Source organism: Protopterus annectens, chromosome 11.part0 (assembly GCF_019279795.1).
Source record: "Protopterus annectens isolate FY-2018-M chromosome 11.part0, PAN1.0, whole genome shotgun sequence".
Taxonomy (NCBI): domain Eukaryota; kingdom Metazoa; phylum Chordata; order Ceratodontiformes; family Protopteridae; genus Protopterus; species Protopterus annectens.
The window spans coordinates 309806188-309827299 of NC_056745.1; the positions used below are offsets into that span (position 1 = coordinate 309806188).

The 21112-nt window shown below is 40.6% G+C and overlaps 1 protein-coding gene across 1 annotated transcript in view; it reads left to right on the forward strand.

Moving 5' to 3' along the window:
- The window catches only part of CFAP54 (cilia and flagella associated protein 54), a 2749537-nt gene that overhangs the window by 2375574 nt on the left and 352851 nt on the right, over positions 1-21112 (forward strand). The window contains exon 54 of the mRNA XM_044087198.1: positions 14122-14338. Coding sequence (XP_043943133.1) covers positions 14122-14338 — 217 coding nt within the window. The remainder of the gene's footprint in view (positions 1-14121; positions 14339-21112) is intronic.

Here is a 21112-nt window from a genome sequence, read left to right on the forward strand (position 1 = left end):
AAAACAGTCTTTATGACTCTCCCTTTCTGGTTCCAGGGGCTCCTCTCCTGGAAGCTCCTTTGGGGGGAAGGATTTCTCTTTTTTATCAAAATTGGAGCCCCATAACCCGGGACAAATGGGTTCTGGACATAGTCTCAAGAGGTTACAGATTTCATTTCCACACTATGCCAAAACCAAACGGTTGGCCAGACCTGCCAAATCATCAGTGGGCAGAGGCACAACGGCAGGTTCAGTCCCTCCTGGCTATGAGGGCCATAGAATTGGTACCAAATTTAGAAATAGGGCAAGGTTTTTATTCCAGACTTTTCCTGGTTCCCAGGAAGGAAAATTTGTGGAGACCAATCCTGGACCTCTCTGTACTAAACACTTTCCTAGATATACCAAAATTCAAGATGGTCACTCTGCAGCAGCTGCTGCCTATGTTGGGCAAGAACGCTTGGATGGTGACTTTGGACTTAAAAGACGCTTACCTGCATATTCCTATAAGTCAAGAGTACAGAGGGTATCTGCGTTTCAAAGCGGGCTCGAAACATTACCAGTTCTCTGTGCTGCCCTTTGACTTATCTACTGCACCCAGGGTCTTTACAAAGTGCCTGGCACCAGTAATGGCATTTTGCAGACAGACGGGGATTCAAATTTACCCTTATCTGGATGACTGTCTTCTTCAAGCGGACGACAAAGACACTCTACTTCGGCATCTAGCTTTTGTGCAGCGTCATCTTCTGTGCCTCGGTTTCACAGTGAATCTAAAGAAATCAAATCTGGTACCCACACAACAGATTACTTTCCTGGGTGCTCTTCTGAGTACTTCAACCCAGATGGCTTCCTTGACACCAGACAAAAAAGTGCAACTGGCTTCTTTTTTCCGACACCTGGCTTCAATGAAACAGCTGACTGCAAGAAAAATTCTGCAGGCTTTGGATTACATGGCCTCCTGCATTCTGCTAATACCATATGCAAGGCTGCATATGAGGAAACTGCAGTGGTACCTCAAGAGTGTCTGGTCTCAGCAATACCACAGTTTGGAAACAGTGGTCATGATTTTGCCTTGTCTCCAGTGAGAGTTTTTTTGGTGGGCCGAAGCCTGTCTACAGAACAAGGGGAAGCCTTTTTGTCCTCCACCGACCGACCAAGTTCTGACAACGGATGCTTCAGATTATGCCTGGGGAGCCCACATGCACGGGAGATGTCTTCAGGGTGTTTGGATGAAGGAACAAATGCACCTGCACATAAATTTGAAGGAGATGCTAGCTGTACAGAATGCCCTGATAGCCTTCAGGGACCTTCTTCTACCAGGACAATTGTTGATATGGACAGACAATACTACAGTGATGTGGTGCATCAACAAGCAGGGGCCTCTCACTCTTACCCCCTGTACAGATTAGCCATGAATCTCTGGTACACTGTTCTGACCTTCAGTGTCGACTTACAGGCGCAATTCCTGCCAGGGAAAGACAACACTCTGGCAGACACCTTGAGCAGACGCATTTCAGATCCACACGAATGGATGTTGGACGTTCGGTTATTCAGGATGATTATAAAGGCTTGGGGATGTCCGGACATAGATCTCTTTGCATCCTCTCGGAATCATCAACTTCCAACATTCTGCACAAGGACCTACCACAAACTAGCATGGAAAGTGGATGCCCTCTCATTCAGTTGGAAACACCTCTCAGTATATGCTTTTCCTCCCTTTCCTCTTCTACCTCGGGTACATCTGAAGATAAAACAGGACAGACCGCACATGATTCTACTGGCTCCCAATTGGCCTCGGCATTTCTGGTATTCCACTCTGATGACCTTGGTTCAGGAGCCTCCCTGGATTCTGCCTCACATCCCTCATCTACTGTCTCAACGGGACGGCCGGATACTGCACAGTCATGTCAAGACTCTGCATCTAGCTGCCTGGCGGATCCAGGGTCTGTAAACACCTCTGCCCTTTCCAAACAGGTATCGGATGTAATCCTTGAAGCTAGACGGCCCAGCACTAGAAAATCTTATGCGGGAAACTGGAAAAGATTTTGCTCCTGGAGCCAAGTCCAGGGTGGTGATTCTTCTGTTCCGAACATTCCTCTGATTTTACAGTATCTGACAGAATTATTACATACGGGCCTATCTTTTTTGTCTATTAAGCTTCATGCTTCTGCTATTTCTGCACATTACGATACGGATCTTCCGATTTTTTCTCATCCATTACTTAAACAATTTCTTAGAGGGGCTAAGAATATTCGGCCCCCTATAAGGGCTCCTGTTCCCACTTGGGAGCTTAACTATGTTTTGGAGAAATTAACTTTGTCTCCTTTTGAACCTGCAGCTTCCACGGATTTAAAATTTTTGTCTTCGAAAACTGCTTTTCTTTTAGCTATTACCTCTGCTAGAAGAATCTCGGAATTGCAAGCACTCATGGCTGTGGAACCCTTCCTTATTTTTCATCAGGACAGGGTATCTCTACGGACTAATCCCACATTTATGTCCAAGGTGGTTTCAGCAGTGGCCTTGAATCAGTCTATTCATTTGCCTACCTTTTATCCTAATCCTCACAGTGAAGCAGAAAATCTTTTACACTCTCTAGACATGCACAGACAGCTTCGTCTATACCTGGACAGGACCACGTTATTCCGGAAATCTGATCAGTTGTTTGTCGCTTATGCTGCTGCTGTTCAGGGGAAAGCAATCACTAAGCAAACTATTTCCAAGTGGATTGCCCATTGCATCAAGTTCTGTTACTCTTCTCATGGCAATCCAGATCCTGTTCATGTTAGGACTCATTCTACCCGGGCTACTGCTACTTCAGCAGCTTTTCTTTGTGGAGTTCCTACCAAGGATATTTTGGAAGCTGCTACTTGGAGTTCTGTACATACTTTTTATAAGCATTACAACCTCCCTCTCAATTTTAAATCCAGGGCAGGCTTTGCTTTTGCGGTTTTGCAAGGTTTTGTGACCGCTCCCTCTGTTTCTCCTCCAGCCACCCTTTCTTAGCTTTGGGACTCAACCCTACAGTGATGACTGCAACAGTGAACCACGAAGGACATAGTACAGTTGTGTACTCTTACCATAAATGTAGATGTTCGAGTGTGTTCACTGTTGCAGTCTGGGTTACCCTCCCTCCTATCCCCTCTTTTGTTTTTTCCTTGAGTATTGTCTGTTATGAGGTATTTTTGGCTGCTGAGGTTTTGGGCATGGTTTCCTTTTTAGCCTTTTCTTTCTGGGCACCTGACTTCTGGGGCAAGAAAAACTGGGGAAATGGCGTCAGCTGAGGTCTTTATACCTTCCGGCGCATTGACGTCAGGATAAATGCGACCTCAGCTGGCGCCCGATCCAGACTTTGGGATTCTGGCCGAACGGGGGCTGCTGCTGGCAGGAAGAACCCTACAGTGATGACTGCAACAGTGAACACAACCGAACATCTACATTTATGGTAAGAGTACACAACTGTACTATTTCTTCACTGTCTGAAGATGCGTAAGACATTGAACATCAAATGATTGTGAAAGGACAAATGCTGCTTTCTTTTCTCAGGTTTCTGGTTCTGATTCTGTAGAAGGAGTTTCTTCTGACAATCCTTTGGGTGGATTTTCATTTTCTGAAACCATATGTAGAACAAATCAGTTGTTTTCAAGTATTATGATTTATTGCAAATGGAATTTCCTTAACCTACTCCAGTTCTCCTCTTCTTCCATCATTGGAGGGTGTATTTATTACAACTGGTAACTTGCCTGACAGCCAGCCTACTGCCCTTAAGAAAGCAGATAGATTATATAACACTCTACAGTCTTGCTGTTTTTATTTTCTATCCTCAGCTCAGACCCAGCAGTGATTTCCCTAGAAAATCTAGCTGCTTATAAGTTCGTAGGTGTATACTAGGCTAACAACCACTAGGACCATTATAAGCCTAGTTGCACAACCCAAATATGACCCGCACATTTGATTTAAATATATTGGGGATGATTTACTACCTGTTTATGTCCTTCAGAAACATAGACACCAGATCAGGGGTGAATTTCAGATCAGTCATCTATTGAACCAAGTTGCACTTAAGTAGGGTTAAGGAGGAACTCTACTTGAGTGGATAGGGAGCCTGCTGCAGAGAATCCATTTAATGCTAATCTCTCCACTCCAGACAATGATGGAAAAGTCCTTGAAAGATTTGAGGAAAAGTGTGTTCTTCTGCAACACTTATTTTAAAAAAATTCTCACTTGTCAAGCTCACATGTTAAATTTATGCTAGCTTTGTTTCAGAATGTGAGGAACATTATGGTATTTGAAGAAAGACATTTACCATGAAAAGAATAACAAAAGGACATGACCTTAGAAATCCAGGAAGAGATGGCTTGCTTAGAAACAGCCAAACCCAAAGACCTGGCATGAAAGAGAAAAAAAAAGAGCTGCTTAGATTTGTGAATAACTTTAGTCTTATCCAAGTAATATCTGAGCGGTCTGTGTAATACAAGGTGTGAAGTACATTCTCATTGGCAGACTGTGGAAAAGGAAAAAAAGGAAGGGAGATGAATATACTGATTAAGGGACAACTCAATGACCACCTTGGGCATAAAAGAAGGCTTAGTACAAACAGACACTCTGTCTCCATGGAAAACTAAGAAAGGAGGAACAACCATAGGTGCCTGAAGCTCAAACACTATCTTGGCTGAAGTGAGAGCCAAAAGAAAAGCATTCTTCCAAGTACAAACTTGTAAGGAAGCTGAGGAAACAGTCTCAAAAGGAGCTTTAGTCAGTTTTTCTAGTACAAACATTAGGTCCCAGGAAGGCGCAATAGGCTTCCTGGGAGGCCTGATATGCAGGACACATTTAAGGAAATGCTTGACCTCAAATCTAGAGGCCAGAGGAGGAGTCAAGGGCAGACAAGAAGAAACTGCTGACAGGTGAGCATTAACTGAAGAATATGCTAACCCAGCATGTAGCAGATTGCACAAATAAGAGGAAAAACAGTGGAAATTCCACAGATAGGGGATCCTGATGTTGAGACAGGCACCAGACAGAAAATCTTTTCTATTTGGATATACATGATTTCTTGGCCTCCTACAGAACCCACAGCATGTCCTCAGAAAGACAGTGCCCTAAAAGTGTTCAAAATCCTATCACCCACAGCAGCAGTTGAAGAGTGGACAAGTGTGAATGGATACCAGACCCCTTGTCTTGTGTGAGAAGATCTACCCAGTGAGAAAACTTGTGGTGATTGCCCCTGGTCAAATGAGAAAGAATGGGGAACCAATACTGTCTGTGCCAAAATGGAGTCACTAGCAAGATTTTGCAAGAGTCCTGCCTCATCTTGTAGAAGACTTGTAACAGAGGAAGGGGAGGGAAGGCATACAGAAACATCCCCTTCCAAGGAAAAGACAGGCATCTACTTTCGAAGCCAGAGGACTTGAGACACTGGAACAGAATAGACGAAGTTGTCTGCTCAGAGTGGAGGTAAAAAGATCTAACTAAGGAATATGCCACCAATGGACAATGTCCAGGAACCCATCTCTGTAAAGCATCCATTCATGAGCTTGTGCACTAGGCCTGCTCAAAGAGTCTGCCACTAGACTGTGCTCTGAGGGAATATTAACTGCCTGAAGAGTCACTTGACACTGGACAACTAGATCCCATACCTGAAGAGCTACTCTGCAAAGAAGATAGGACCTTGTACCCACTTGCTTGTTGACATAACATATTACTGCGATATTTTCTGTGAAAGTTTTGAGGGGCCCAGGATGAAAGAGGAAATTAAAATTCTGAAAAGCTAGAATCAGAGCCTTTATCTACTTTATATTGATGTTGTCCAACCTCTGATGAAGAGACCAGAGACCCTGAACTTTGAGAGAGTCAAAGGAGTCTCCCTCTCCCCTGTCTGTGGCTTCTGTAAAGAGCTATTGAGTTGGAACTGGAGCTTGGAAAGGAAACCCTGCGTTTAGGGGAAAGTTGATAAATCCACCACTGAAGGTCAAGCTTGAAACAGGGAAGGATGAGTACTGAGAAGTCCATGGAGTGGTAATGTTGGAGCCACACTGACTTGAGGTACCACTGAAGCTTTATCATGTGGAGTCTGGCAAGAGGAAGCAGGGGAGTGGTGGAAGCCATGAACCTGAGGACCCTGAGCAATTCCATGGCTGTGATTGAATTCAGAGGAAGAAGACTCGGAAAAGGCAGTGAAAGACAGAGCCTTGAATGCAGGCAGAGATGCCAATATGGGGATGGTCTAAAGCCGGCAACCGAGGAAAATAAATATGATCCTGAGAAGACATCGTAGCTGATTTCTGGAAGTTTATGGTGAACCCCAAACTCTGTAACATGAAAATAGTAAATGTGAGATCCTGAAGCAGAGCTTTGGGGGGAACAAGCTTGAATGAGCATATCATTCAATTAGGGAAAGATCTAAATACCACTTATACTGCAAAAGGTAATGACAGGAGTGAAGCCTTTGGTGAATACCTTTGGGACAGTAGAGAGGACAAAGGGGAAAGCAGAGAACCAAAAATGCAAGGAATAAAAGAAATGTAAAAAAGTCGTGAAAAGGGGATGGATAGGGATATGAAGCCAGGCATCCTTGAAATCCAGAGATACCAGAAATGCCTGGAGTAGAAGAAGTGGAAATAAAGTCTGAAGAGACAACAACTGAAAGGAAGGAATTTTGAGAAAGGTGTTTAGCTGGGAAAGATCCAGAACTGGTCTCCACATGTCCTTCTTTCTGGGAACAAAAATATTCTGGTATAAAACCCCATCCCTACCTAGGCACAGGTTGAAAGGTGCTCTGGACCAAAAGAGAATGAAGCACCTCTGAGAAAAGAAGTTGTTCCTGAGGAGGCTGAAGTATGCCCAAAAAGGAGGAAGGGATTTCCAAACCATGAAATATCCCTGGTGAGTAATGGACAGAACCCAAAAGTTTGCTGTGATCTTTAACCAATTTGGAAGAGACAGGGAAAAATTAAGGCATAAGGGAACTTGGCGAAGGGAAAGGGAAAACAAACTGTCAAATGGAACCCATCTTAGCCTGAAAAGCAGGTTTCTAGAAGGTAGCGGTTTGAGTAGACTTAGCAGGAGGCATATGTTAGGACCTTTTTTTCCCTTAGATGGACGGTGGGACTGCCTACCAACAAAGGCAGATTTGGAGGGATAATTCCTCTGAAACCTAGGAACAGGAGAAACAAAAATATGTTTCAACTTTGGCAAGGCTTTACCCTTATCCTGGAGAGACTTCAAAAGTTCAGCAGCAGCAGTACCAAAAACATTTTTATTATCCAAAGGCGCATCCAGCAATTTGGCCTTAATGTCATCAGGCAAAGCCTGAAAATGAAGCCAAGAGTAATGGCTCATGACAGAACCAAAGGCAGATGCACTACATGAGACATCAGCTGCATCATAGCTGCATTTGAAAGACTGGCAATCAACTTGAGCGGTAGACACCAACAGAGGAAAGGCAGAAGCCTTACCTTCACAGTAAGGAAGGTCAGAAACCACTTTGGAAACCTGAGAAAGGAGGGCCAAAAGATACCTGGTCATAAGAATCTAGTAGATGATTACCTGAAAGGATAAAGTGGCAGCAGTGTAAATCTTTTTGCCCAGCCTCTCCATGGCCCTACTGTCCTTATCTGAAGAGAGCAACTTGGAAGATGACAACAGGTTGGAGGGCTTGTCAGAAGAGACAGACACTACAGAAGGGTCAGCAGGATGGCATTTATAAAGAAATTTACACTTGTCAGGCATCTTGTAATATCTATCAGATTTCTTGGGTGCAGGGGTCTGAGAATCAGGAGCAACAGAAACCACTGAAAAGGTATCCAGGAGGGCAACCAGAATGGGGAGGGCAGCTAATGGCTTAGGAGACTCCATCCGGAGATACCTTTTCTGAATGTCAGAGACTTGAGAACAATCCCACTTAAAGAACTCCATCATGCAGGCAAAAATATCCCCAAAGGAGTGCTCTTTCAAATGAGAATCTGGACTAATAGAATCCTCTTCCTCTCAACCCTAGTCCAAGGGGAAAGAATTTGAGAAAAGTAAGCCAGGGACTCCTCTCCAGAAACTAGATCCTCAACTGAAGAGTCTAGTTCCCTGGGTGTTTTACGATGAGTGGAAGACCAGGGAGGGCAGGCACATATACCCCTTGAGGAGACTTTAATGCCACTAAATAAGTAAATAATCCCTGAATAAAATTCTGCCATTCACTTTAGGGATCGTTAGTTACAGGTGAAATATGCTTGGCTTTCTGTTTCATTTTTTGTGGGCCATCCACACAAAACACCTTCACAGATTTGGAACCCTGTCAACATTCAATAAGCATAGTAGGGATCTCCTCCCTAACTAAAGATCTGTGGAATTCCCCTCAGTCCCTTAGAAACAATCATTTGAGGTTCCACCTCATTGTTAGGAGCAGACATTTGTAAAGCCTCTGATTTGCGAGAAGTTGGATCCATGCCAGCCACCTATAGGGTATTGGCAGAGTAATTGGAGGCAACCACCAGACGATCCTCTGGGCTTTCACTAATCTGAAGAGAAAAGTCCAGGGTCAGACCTTTAGCAAATGGCTGACCCTCAGGACAGGAAGAATCTACCATAACACCCTGAGTCAACAACTTAAGACAGGGGCTTTCAATGTAAACAGATAAAGAGGACAGACAACTACATAGGGTCTTAGGGACAAAAGGCTCCCAGATAGAACACTGCATATGGTTGTGGGAAATACCCAAACAGAAACGACACTAGTCATGATGGTTTTTATGGGGAATCTGCCTCCCATGCTGATATTTTCTCTTTCTGGATGACATGATCTCAACATCACTAAATAAAAAAATGAAGATAAGAAGACACCCCAATGAGGCACTTATCTGAAACGTGGCTTGGTTACCAGCACAGAAGACTTACGTTCAATGATGGCATTCTGATGGGCAGCAAAGTAGTTCGGAATGTGTGTGCCCATACATCACCCTTATGCTCCACACCTTGCACAGGGAGTGTAGATGTTACGTACGATGCCTATAAGTACAAAAGGCTTTGGTATGCTGCCCGGATGTTGGGCTATCCTTACCAAGAGATCCCTTGAGATCCCTTAGGTTATGTATACTGCATCAGTGATGTGGAAAGACATGTGTAAGTAAATAAAAAAATCAAGTTAGAGTAGTGTTATAAATTTGCCTCAAATCTCCAATATAGGGCACACTACTGCTGTGCCTTCAAATACCTAAACTGGATGGAAATATCCCACTACCTTGTATACTCACAGCTCCTAATAACCCATAATCTAGTTCACAAACCAGAAATATGTTCTAGACCACAAAATATCACATACCACATACCATCACCAACTACTAGGACCCTTCGTTCAAAACAGATGTTGCTCCTTTCCATGCAAAAAAAAAAACAATGCAGCTGGAGATGCCTTGTACTCTGTCTCCAAAATATGGAACTCAGTCCCTCTTACTCTAAGGCAAACAAATAGCCTTCTCATATTAAAAATGTGAGCTGAAGCATTTCTGTATCAATTCCTGGATATTTCTGCATAGCTTCTGATTAATATAGACTTCCTCCCCTAATGTATGTAGTGTATATAACTAGTCTATAACAGATTATATTTCCTATGCCTCCTTGCCACATGCCAACAAGTTATAACTTGCCCTAATTATATGTCCTTATCTACTTCAATAGCCCAGCTCACCTCACTACTAATGTAATATGTACTTTTATCTGTATTATCCCTCTGTACTATCTTTCTTACACCTCAAGCCCACCTCTGACCTTACTACTATTCTTGTATTCTTTCAGCATGTTTATACTATATTCTGTCACTATCACTTGAGAATCAGTAACAAGATGTATCACTACACTGTTCAGCTATACAGACTGCTCTGTGTTAAACACTGTAAACTAATTATGATTTTTGTCATACAGTACTGTTATACTGTTGTCATACTAAGAATATTATTTTATTGATATTGTCATAAATTGTAACTAGCTTATGGAGCTTTTCTCCCCGCGCCTCTACTAAAAAGGGGTTATATAACCAAACAGCCTTTCCTGTTAAGCAAATTCAATAAATAAATAAATGTTCAAGTATATAAAATTGCAAAATGCTCAGCTGCTGACAGCCTTCAGTTAAAGAAGTCATTTTTTTTCTCTTTTGAGCTGATAATAATACTTAAAAGAGTTCAGAAAATCAAATGCTACAATGTTCTACAATACCAGAGCATATTCCTAGAATGGCATTTTCAAGAAAAAAAGGCGAACTGGCACAGTGGCACAGTAAATAGCATTGTCACCTCAGAGCAAGCAAAGTAAAAGGTTCTCTGGTTTTGTTTTCAGCTGGGATACTTTCTGTGTAGCGGGTACATGTCCTCCTTAATTTCTCATGGGTTTTCTCCAGGTGTATCAGATTTTTCACACAAACTAAAACATGTAGTAGATGGACTGGTGTCTCTAAATTGTTAGGGGTCGGTATATGTGTGTGTGTGTGTGTGTGTGTGTGTGTGTGTGTGTGTGTCTATGTCTGTGTGATATAGAAGAAAGGCCAAGCTATCCGTGTGATATAGAAGAAAGGCCTAGCTATCCACTTCCATTCCCTAATAGTCTAGTTAACTCTCTGGATGGTAGTAACTGTTCAGGAGGTCACAGTAGGAGTCAGATAGTTAGGTTTTATTTGTTTTGATCTAGATCATTTTCACTAGTGCTGCTCTCATGAAAACTGCACTTCTGTTTAGGAACCAGATCAGTTGGTAACTGAGAAATTTCCTTAATTAAGAAATCAAGTAGGTTATAACATTTCTGATACTTAAAGAAAGTAGTTTACAGGTTTTGTTTTCACCTTTTCTGGTATAGAAAAAACATAAGTATATGTAACTTGCCATTTATTTTTTCATACAGGGACAAAGACAACATAATTTTGATGATGAGATTACATCTCTAGATGTACTACCTCCCTCACCAAACAATGTTGAAATCCTGGTCAGTAAGCTACAAATTAATGCTAGTAAATCCTTATATATAATTTGCTCCTACCTTCCTCCAGGCAATAATATCACAACCCTTGAAAGCATCCTCAGCTGGCTCTCTACATCTTTCCCCCAAGAAACCATTGTGCTTGGGGACTTTAATATTGACTGGATTAGTTGCACTTCTGCCAAACCAACTTCCCATATAAATCTATATGGCTTTCACCAAACTATCATCAGCCCCACAAGGATCCATAAACCTAGTAACAAACAGAGCACCTTAGACTGGATATTAGTGAATAGTCATCCCCACTCATATAATTCGGGCATCCTTCCTGAAGACATTAGTGACCACTCACTAACATATATAATTAGACAAAAAACCTTTATTCCCAACCAAATAATCTTTAGATCTACCCTGAACAAAAAAAACTTTAACCCATTAAGCTTCCAAACAAAACTTAAAGCTTGTAATTGGTCACCACTAAAACACCTCCCTCTTGACGAAGCAGTGTCATGCTTCAACAGTAATTTCTTACAAATCCTAGATCACCATGCCCCCTCTTGTACTTTTAGAACTAGGAGCAAAACTGCTCCCTGGCTCTCTAAAGAGACCAGGCAAAAAATACTAGTGCAAAACAAAATCTGGGCCAAATGGAGAACTACTAAAAACCCAACAGACCACCAAAATTTAGACATCTGAGAATCTCCTCAAAAAAATCCATACTTCTTGACAAAAAAAAAATTTACTACAAACTCCAACAAACCCATCAACAGAATCCTCAGAGTTTCTGGTCAGGGAAGAATAGACTTCTACAACCAGGACACTCCAAGACTCCAACCCCTTCTGGCTTTTCTCAAAACTCTCCCAGCCAGATTGCTGATGCATTCAACATCTTTTTTACAGACACCGTCCAATCTCTAGCTAATACCCTACCTCCTGACAGCTCAATTCTGCCTCCATCTTCATCTACTTTACCTCAAACATTACATTTAAAATCAGTCCCTACATCCCTAATCTATACCCTACTTCATAAACTGAAACCATGCAAACCCTCAGCTGACCTACTCCCAGCTGAATACTTACAGGTTGCTGCAAAAGTGCTTTTCTACCCCATTTCCATCTTTATTAATAGAACCATTACCGAAGGATCCATCCCATCTATTTGGAAAATATCCCATATTATCCCACTACATAAGGGAGGTAACCCAAATTAACTCTCAAACTATTGCCCCATAGCCTTACTCTCCCCATTAGCAAAAATCATGGAAAAATGTATACACCAACAAATACTTCACCACCTTCTCCAGAATAATCTACTTGCTGACTGTCAGCATGGCTTTAGACCATTCCACAGTGCCACCACTGCTCTCTTATCCTTTCCTGACTGCATTAATAAAAATAGAAACAATAACAAACTGTCCTCTGCTCTCCTTATAGACCTATCAAAAGCTTTTGATATGGTCAGTCATCACCTACTTTTAGATATCCTTACATCACTTTCATTAAATACCCAGGCAGTTAAATGGTTTAAGTCTTATCTACAAAATAAACAACAAGCTGTACTATGGGACAATAACCTATCCACCCACCTCCCTATTACCCTCGGTGTCCCTCAAGGCTCTATCTTTGGACCCCTCTTATTCTCTCTCTTCATTAATGACCTGAATGCAAACCTTCCTCAAGCCACCTGTATACAATATGCTGATGATTCAACATTTATCTGTTCTGCTAACTCCTCTGCTGAACTCCAGTCTATCACCCAAGAAGTGTTCAGCCTAGTAGAAAAATGGTTCCTTCAATGCTGTCTCCTCCTTAACCAAAAAAAAACGAAATTATTTCTGTTCACTCCCACACAGAAGTCCCCCCCCAATTGATTTCACAGTCACATCCAATAATGGCACTACCATAGTACCTGACACAACCACCAAACTCTTAGGGGTAACTATTGGCCATAACCTCAGCATTGACTCTCACATTAACCTAACCATCAAATCAGTAAATAGAAAACATGGTTTCCTCTACAGGATCAAACCTTTCCTTACTCCTCTGACTAGAACAACCATCGCCCACACTCATCTTATCTCCACACTCCTATATGCCTCCCCTATTTACACATAATCTATATAAAAGTAACCTCACCAAACTGGCAACCTCCTACCACAACATTGCCAGATTTGCCACTGGCTCCCCATTTAGAACCCACCACTGTCTAAATCTTAAATAGCTAGGTTGGCTTGAATTGCAAAATCATCTCCTCCTTCAACAGCTAACTATCACCCACAAGATCTTGCATCATCCCAGTAATACCCCAATACTCTGTAACCTTATTACTCCTTACAAAAATTTTACTAGACTGCGCTCAGCTAACAAATTGCTAGTAACCATCCATAAATCCAACAATAAGTCTGGGGACTGTCTTTTTACTAACAGAGTGGGAAAAACTTGGAACAAGCTTCCCTGTGATCTTTTTTCTCTGTCTTCCACACCTCTTTTCAAGAAACAACTAAAAACTTTCCTTAGAACTCTATGGCTTTGTCCATGCACTAACCCAGATTAACCCACTCTCTTCTTGCCTTTTTCACTATCCCTGTCTTATTAGACCTCCATGGTCACAGAATGATGTCTCAATGTTTCAACTAAACCTGAGTATATACCTTTTTAAAAACCTTACTTTATGTGTTTAACTTGCCATCATCTGTCCTCTGCTCATTCTTACTAGTAGAATCTGCAAGCTGTCTAAAACTAGTTAACTATACCGACTCTAGCTTATCTCACAGTGCTTTCTCTACTCTAGCTTCTGTCTCGTTAATTAACGTTAGGCTCTCAACTGGTTGCACTATGTTTTTTCTCTCACCTCTTGAATTGCTCTTTATCCCTTCCTCTCATATAGCCAGTTGTTAACATATCCTATGATCCCTAATTGTTTAGATTTTTAGGCTGTTGTTGAGTGTTTTTTAGGTATTCTCATGTATATCACTGTTAATTTGCCAATTGTTATCCTACTGTATGTTTTGTTTAATGGAGCTTATCTCCCTGGGCCCCTGCTGAAAATGGACATGTATCCAGTTGGACTAGCCCGGTCAACAAATGTAAAATAAAATAAATAAATAATAAATAAAATGATATTGTTGTAATGGTTTCAGTAAATCTTCTGCCATGAACCTTTAATAGAAAACCATTGAAATTACTTTGTAGGCATTGGAAGGAATAATCAGTAAAGACCCAGTTGCATCCCTGATAACACTGTTTGGGCAGCCAGTTATTAACAGGATTTTACTGGCAAAGATCCAGTTTCTTATTAAGATTGCTTCAACGATAAGCCACATGCCAGCAAATGCAAACCAGACGAGTCACACTGATGAAGCTGACAGCAATCAAGTCATAGAAAATGATAACAGGGAAAATATATCAGGTAACTTACTGAAAATAATTTTCTGTTCACTTCCTTTATTATTATTATCTGAAATGTTTAACTAAAAGTGATACTGACTTCTGGGGTTATCAAAACTGTTAATATTTTATTAAGTTGAACCAGCATAATTTTTATTTAAGTAGCTATTGTCATTGATATGGATATTTTTTAGGTGATTACTTTCCAAAGTGCTGAGAGGTTTTACAAAGTACTACAAGTATTACTGATGCCTGCCAATAATATGTGTTTTTGGTAACATTTTTGTGGCCTGTTATGAATCCCCATGTTGTCTTTTATAAGAAGTTCCTGACAATTTCATCTAGCTGTAGATATAAGAACCCAGAAAGAAAAGTATAACTACTACTTTTGTATTTATTCCATTTTGTTGACTGCATAGATCCCATCCATTGGCATCCTATTCATGGGAGACCAATGGTGGTATTTACACTGATAGCCACAAGATTATAAAGAAACTATCCTACCGTCCCCGAAAGTGGTGCATGTGATGTCATATCAGATGTTGCAGGCTCACATGTGATAGAAAAGGTGAGTTATGCAGTTCCACTACTAGTAGAAGGAGTCCTGAATTAGTGGAGGGGCCATTGCAATGAAGCAATGAGTTGTACTGCTGCCTTACAGCAAGAGGTCCCCCAGTTTGATTCTCAGATGGTGAGCCTTCTGTGCAGAGCCTGCATGTTTTTTTATTTCTCTGCATGGGTTTTCTCTGGATGGTTTGTTTCCTCCTACCTCCAAAAGACATGCATTAGGTGAACTGGCAAGCTCCAGATTGCCTACAAGTGCACATGCAGCCTGTAAGTGATGGCATTCATTCTATGATTAATCACTGACCTGTCCTGAACAGGATTCAGTGTCTTGTACCCACTGGCTCTAGGACAGGCTGCAACATTACCCTAACTCTGTAAAGGATAATATGGGTTAGTGGAAATGGACAGATGAATTGGTGGAAGATATGGATATTTCAAAAGATTCTACTCTAATTGAGCCAAATAAACCCTCCACTACTATCAGATCTTTTGGCATGTAAGAGTACAGTGACCCCTGGCATTCAGAATGGGACTAGTAATAACAAGAATAGGCAGCTAAATGACTGGTAAGGGAAAGGGAGACTCTCTCTGTGTCTCCAAATGATTTGTCTAAAACTAACTGGACCTTTATCTCACAATCTGAGCAATAAGAAGCAAATTACTAGGGAAGACAGATATGAGTGAAGCCCAACAACAAACAACAGATGCAGAGAATTACAAGCAATACAAAAACAGGAACATTTTTTATGCATAATGTAGTTAGGCTCCCCTCCCTGACTTGTTTTCAGTATAGTGTGCACACCAGAGAAGACCTTGCCCTGACAGCACCTCTGTTTCTGAACACTTCTCTGGTTTTACTGTTCCAAACCTACATAACTTCATCTTTGAACTCAGCACACACCTGCTAGCTAACTGCAAGACCACAGGGATCTTCTGGCAGAAACTTGGCAAGGACAGTCTACACTATCTGGCCAAACCTTGCCCTGACAGCATCTCTGTTACTGAACACAACCCTGGCTTTACTGTTCCAAACCTACATAACTACATCTTTGAACTCAGCACACAACTGCTAACTAAATGCAAGACTGCAGGGATTTCCTGATAAAATGTAGGCAAGGATGGCCTACACCATCTGGCCAAGTATGTTATTGCTAAAATAGATGCCTAGGCAAATATTACAATATATACATTGTATAAGTGTGTCTTCTTAAATGTAAGTGGTGTGCACACGTACAGAGGGCACAGTCAACATTACCCTACCTAATATCCCATAAAAGCCTGTCCAATAGTTCTGTATAAGTGTATTACTTAGCATTTACCCTAAAGTAGCAAAAGGATAACAGACTATTTGCTAAACAAAGTTTTAATAGCTGCCATTTGATCCTTCAGCTTTTTTCCTCTCACCCTCTCTGCCTTTCCCATCACACTCAAAGTATAGTTCAAACATCCTTAACTGAAAGGAACAAACTCTGGCTAACAATATTATACTGCACTTTTAAGTACCACATCCTTTAATAGCTGACATTTTATCGTTAAACTCCCCCCACCCCCTTCCTTCCCCATTACACCCAAAGGGAAAGTTCAACATCCGTAACTCAAAGGAACAAGCTCTAGCTAATAATATTACACTACACTATTAAGCACTATGCCCTTTAAATGTGCTTTGCTTTTGACTTTTATATCTTTTATAACCTTATAGCTGTGTGCAATACCTGGCATAATCCACTCATTGTTTCTTTTGGGATCTCCAAACAGTCTCAGCAAGTGGATCCTGCTCTGTTTGCCCTCACTTCTATTGAGCTTACTCCACTCCCCTACCCTACCCTACCCTCAATTCGTACCCACATCTCCTTACTCTACATTTATTCTGCACCATACTAACCCCCTAGCAGATTTGACCACTCAGCATCAGGATACTTAAAAACTCCTCCCCCACAACATAATTACCTTATCTCTCAGTAATCTCAGCCATGCTTTCATCCATCCCAGCCAAACCTTACCAAGTTTGGTCACTCAGTGACAAGATAGTTAAAAACACCTCCACACAATATATTATGTAATCTCTTAATCATTTCAGCCTCTTTCTGTATATCTCAGACAATCACTATCCTTTTTCACCTCCCCCAATCTTTCACTTTTCCATCCACTTTTCCATCTGAAAGACTTTTTTCCTAAACTCTATCCCTCTACCACCTATTCCCTTGATTAGTAACTTGTGTAAATAAAATGCTGCTCCTTATATTATTCTCTCATATTCTATTACTGACCTCCCATTTAACATACGATTACTTTCCCTTAAACTGCTCTACCACAGCCCCAGCCTCCAGCCTCCCACTTAACATAGAGAATTATAATAACTATTCTAATGTATCTACTAGCCTTTTCAATCTCTCCACTACTCTGTCTTAAATACAGAATACTTCACTATGATCTCCCTTCCTGAAGACAATACATGCGCTATTACCCACCCTTAAAAACGGTTCCAACTTTTTGCTTCAGAAGTCAAAGATTCAATTGTGTGGGGACATATATCTAAACCCTGGCCCTGCTAATCTAAGCCTGTACCTTAGTACCACCAGTTCCTGCAAGCACCATAACAGCCCAGATAACTCCCCTCATTCATTTACAAGCCATCCCTTTTCTAATGCATCCTTTACTCCTTATACAAAGACATTTTCCAGCCAATCCAATTCCCATTCACAGACATGCCATTCTCCCACTCTGTCAAGCACAAGTCCAGCCAAAAAACTAAGTCTGATAACATTAAATCTTCATAGTATTTGTAATAAAATTGCAGATCTACATGCCTGGATATCACTCTATTCCCCATGTATCCTAGCCATCACTGAAACATGGCTTAAATCCAATATAAAATCAACATAAATACTACCACCAGGCTATAAGATTATGAGGACTGACTGACCCCAGAAAAAAAGATGAGGTGTTTCCCTACTGTACCCCCTAGCTCCTATAATACTTTTAAAGCTAACCTCTAAATATACTGTGTTATTGTATTGTACACCCCCTGGAAACAATATACCCATACTCAAAGTAATTCTCTCCTGGGTACTATTACTTAGCAAAAAAAAAAATTCTGGTTGATGTCATTACTGACTGGGAAAATGTAACCTCTGACAGTCCCTCATCTTGCATAAATCTATTTGGTCTGACTTACCTAATCACAACACCTGCTAGATACAACAGATACAATAAGGGCACAGTTCTTGGCTGGAGTTTAGTCTCAGACTCCAATAAATATATCAATGGAGCCTGTCCTAACTCCCCAGGTAACCATCTTCCTGCATAAAGACATACAGTTATCACTCATCACCCCAGTAACTACCAACGTAAACTAACCAGGAATCTCACAAAATGTAATAAAGGTTTATTCAGCAGTATCCTAGAGTCCTTCAGCTGGTCTATACTAAAAACTCTCACAGAAGATGAAGTAGTTACACCCAAAATAAACTTGCCCCTCTATGTATGAAAAGAGTAAAAGTAAAACACTCCTCCTGGCTGTCCACCCTCACCAGAAACATTATGTGTACCAGAGATGAGTCTTGGAGGGAGTAACTAAATAAAAAAAAATGTCAGTGATACAGGGAACTTTATAATCAAGTTAAAAAACAAAAATACAAAGATAAGAAACAATACTATGACCAACTGCAACTTAATCATAAAAATTATCCAAAATGTTTCTGGTCCCCTATTCAAATACTACTCAATCCTGGCTCAAAAAAGATCCACATCACTCACAAACTGCCCTCCTCCTCAAATTCGTGACTACATTTAATAAATATTTTATACAGAGCACTATTGCCCTAACTAACAGCACATCACCCTCCCCTACATAAACTCATTACATACTACTAACTGCCCCTCCACTACTATGTTAACCTCTGAAAAATATTTATTTTATTTTATTTATTTTATTTAACATTTGTTTCACCAGGATAAAATCCGACTGGACAGCAGGTGTCCTTTTTCAGCGGAGTCCTGGGGAGAAAAGCTCTGAGAAGTTACAAGGTGACATACATAGGTTAATAACAAGTGGTAAAAATGCTAACATGTGAGGCAAAAAAAAAAAAAAAAAACAGTTAAATGCAAACAAACTCATAATACAGTCAGGAGATCACAAATCCTACAATGATAGTACAATGTTGAACATAAGGTACCCAGACGTAGGTGCATATTTGCAATATTTACAGTTAAATGCTAGAACAAACTCATGATACAGTCAGGAGATCCCAAGTCTTACAGTAATAGTACAATATATGAACATGAAGTACCCAGAAGTAGGTACATATTTACAAGATGTACAATGCACATAGGTGGTAGTATTGTGTATGTATGGAGGCTTCAGGGGTTAGATGGCCTATAGTCCGGTGGGGATTCGGGGGGGGGGGTCTTTGCAGTTGCAAAAAAAGGTTAACATAGAGGTGGGTTTTAAGGAGGCCTTTCAATGTGGCTGTATGATTTTATATCCTGAGGTGAGGTGGGAGGGTGTTCCATGCTTTTGCAGCCTAGTGGGAGAATAGGGCTTCTCCAGAGCTGTTCTTGCATATATTAACTTCAATCAGTGATTTGTTACTTGATTGTAGTTCCCTGCTGGAGTTGTGGAAGTTTACTATGCCAGCTAGCGCAGGGGTTCTCTCTGGTTGGTTTTCCTGCAGAAGATGGTTTAGCAATTGTTTTTGAATAAGTATTTTGGAGAGGAGGGATAAAATTGCTATAGGTCTAAAGTTAGCAATGTCTGTTGAATTTCTTCCTTTGTGCAGAAGGATAATGTGTGACTTTTTACAGAGAGATGGAATGTGGGATTTCTGGATTGACCTATTTATAAGGATTGAGACAGGGTAGGCATTGCTGTTGGCTGTGATTTTAAGGTACTCACCTGGAAAGTTAGCAGTAAAAGTAGAGCATGGTTTGAGTTTGTTTAACAGGATGTTGGCACAGCTTTGAAGGTGAAAGTGGATGTGGTGATACATGGGTGCTGGGCAGGGTTAGGATTAGATGTTGGGGAATCCTTGTTTAGAGATGCTATATTATCTATGAAATAAGATTTGAAATGTATTGACGTTTCAAGTGATCAGTTATTGGGAGAGGGGTCAGGGTTGAATTTATAGCCGGGATACAATTTTTAGGGTTATGTTTACTATTATTCTGGAAGTTATTATAGTTCACTAACTTGTTTTTCAGTATGATTGCAAAACTTTCTGAAGTTTTCAAGATATTGTGGTGTTTTATATTTTTGCTGTTCTTACCATGCTTCCACCCTTAAGTCAAATTATAACAATTTATAGCCAATACAAAGCAATTAGGAGAGTTTTATAAACTAGAACAGGTTTTCTTTCATTTCCTGAATGTAAAAACCTGTCAGCCAGGAAGACTAAGTAACTGGCATATACAGTGTAATCTATCGGTCAAGACAAGAGAAGGAATAGTGACCAACTTAGTAGGTGATCCTTAGAGTGCAAAGACAACTCTGTTGGAGGGGAGATGGTATAAACTAATTTCCAGCACAGTCAGGCATGTATTTGACTAGATTAAGTTAATAGACAACAAGGTTCTTCAAGTTGCATTTGCTTATATTGTTCAAAGACAAAATTATCATTGAAAATGTTTGGGAGTTGGCCCTTCTGGCAGAACTTCTGCAGTATTGGGGTCAAAGATAGTGACCAGAGCCTCTGCACTGTGAAGAAATTGGTGACTGAGTTAATATTAAAAATTGCCCTGAGCAAGTCGCCACATTATGTCTGGCATTGCCCAATGCAGGTCCCCCTCCCCACACATCAACCCAAAAAATATAAATATATATATATATATATATATATATATATATATATATATATATATATATATATATATATATATATATATCTTTATTCTGCTGTGTGCAGCATTTTATTTGGTGTCTGGTGAAAACAGTACCTACAAAGGGTAGCATTACATTTAGGTTCTGAATCACAGTCTCTTTTTTATAGAATATTCAGAAATTGGGCTTCTACCATGAGCTGTCTGTTTCTTGATTATGTGATTTAAATGTACCAATTAGGCATACCAGTTGCATGAATTTCTTTCTGTAACCATCTCCTGGTGACAAATTTAATGTTGTTCCGTTTTAATATTTGCTTGAGTGTGTTTGTGTGTGTGTATGCATGCATGCATTTGTCCTTGTGTGTGAACATCCTATGATAAAATTACTAATTATACATCTCCTACCCTCTTT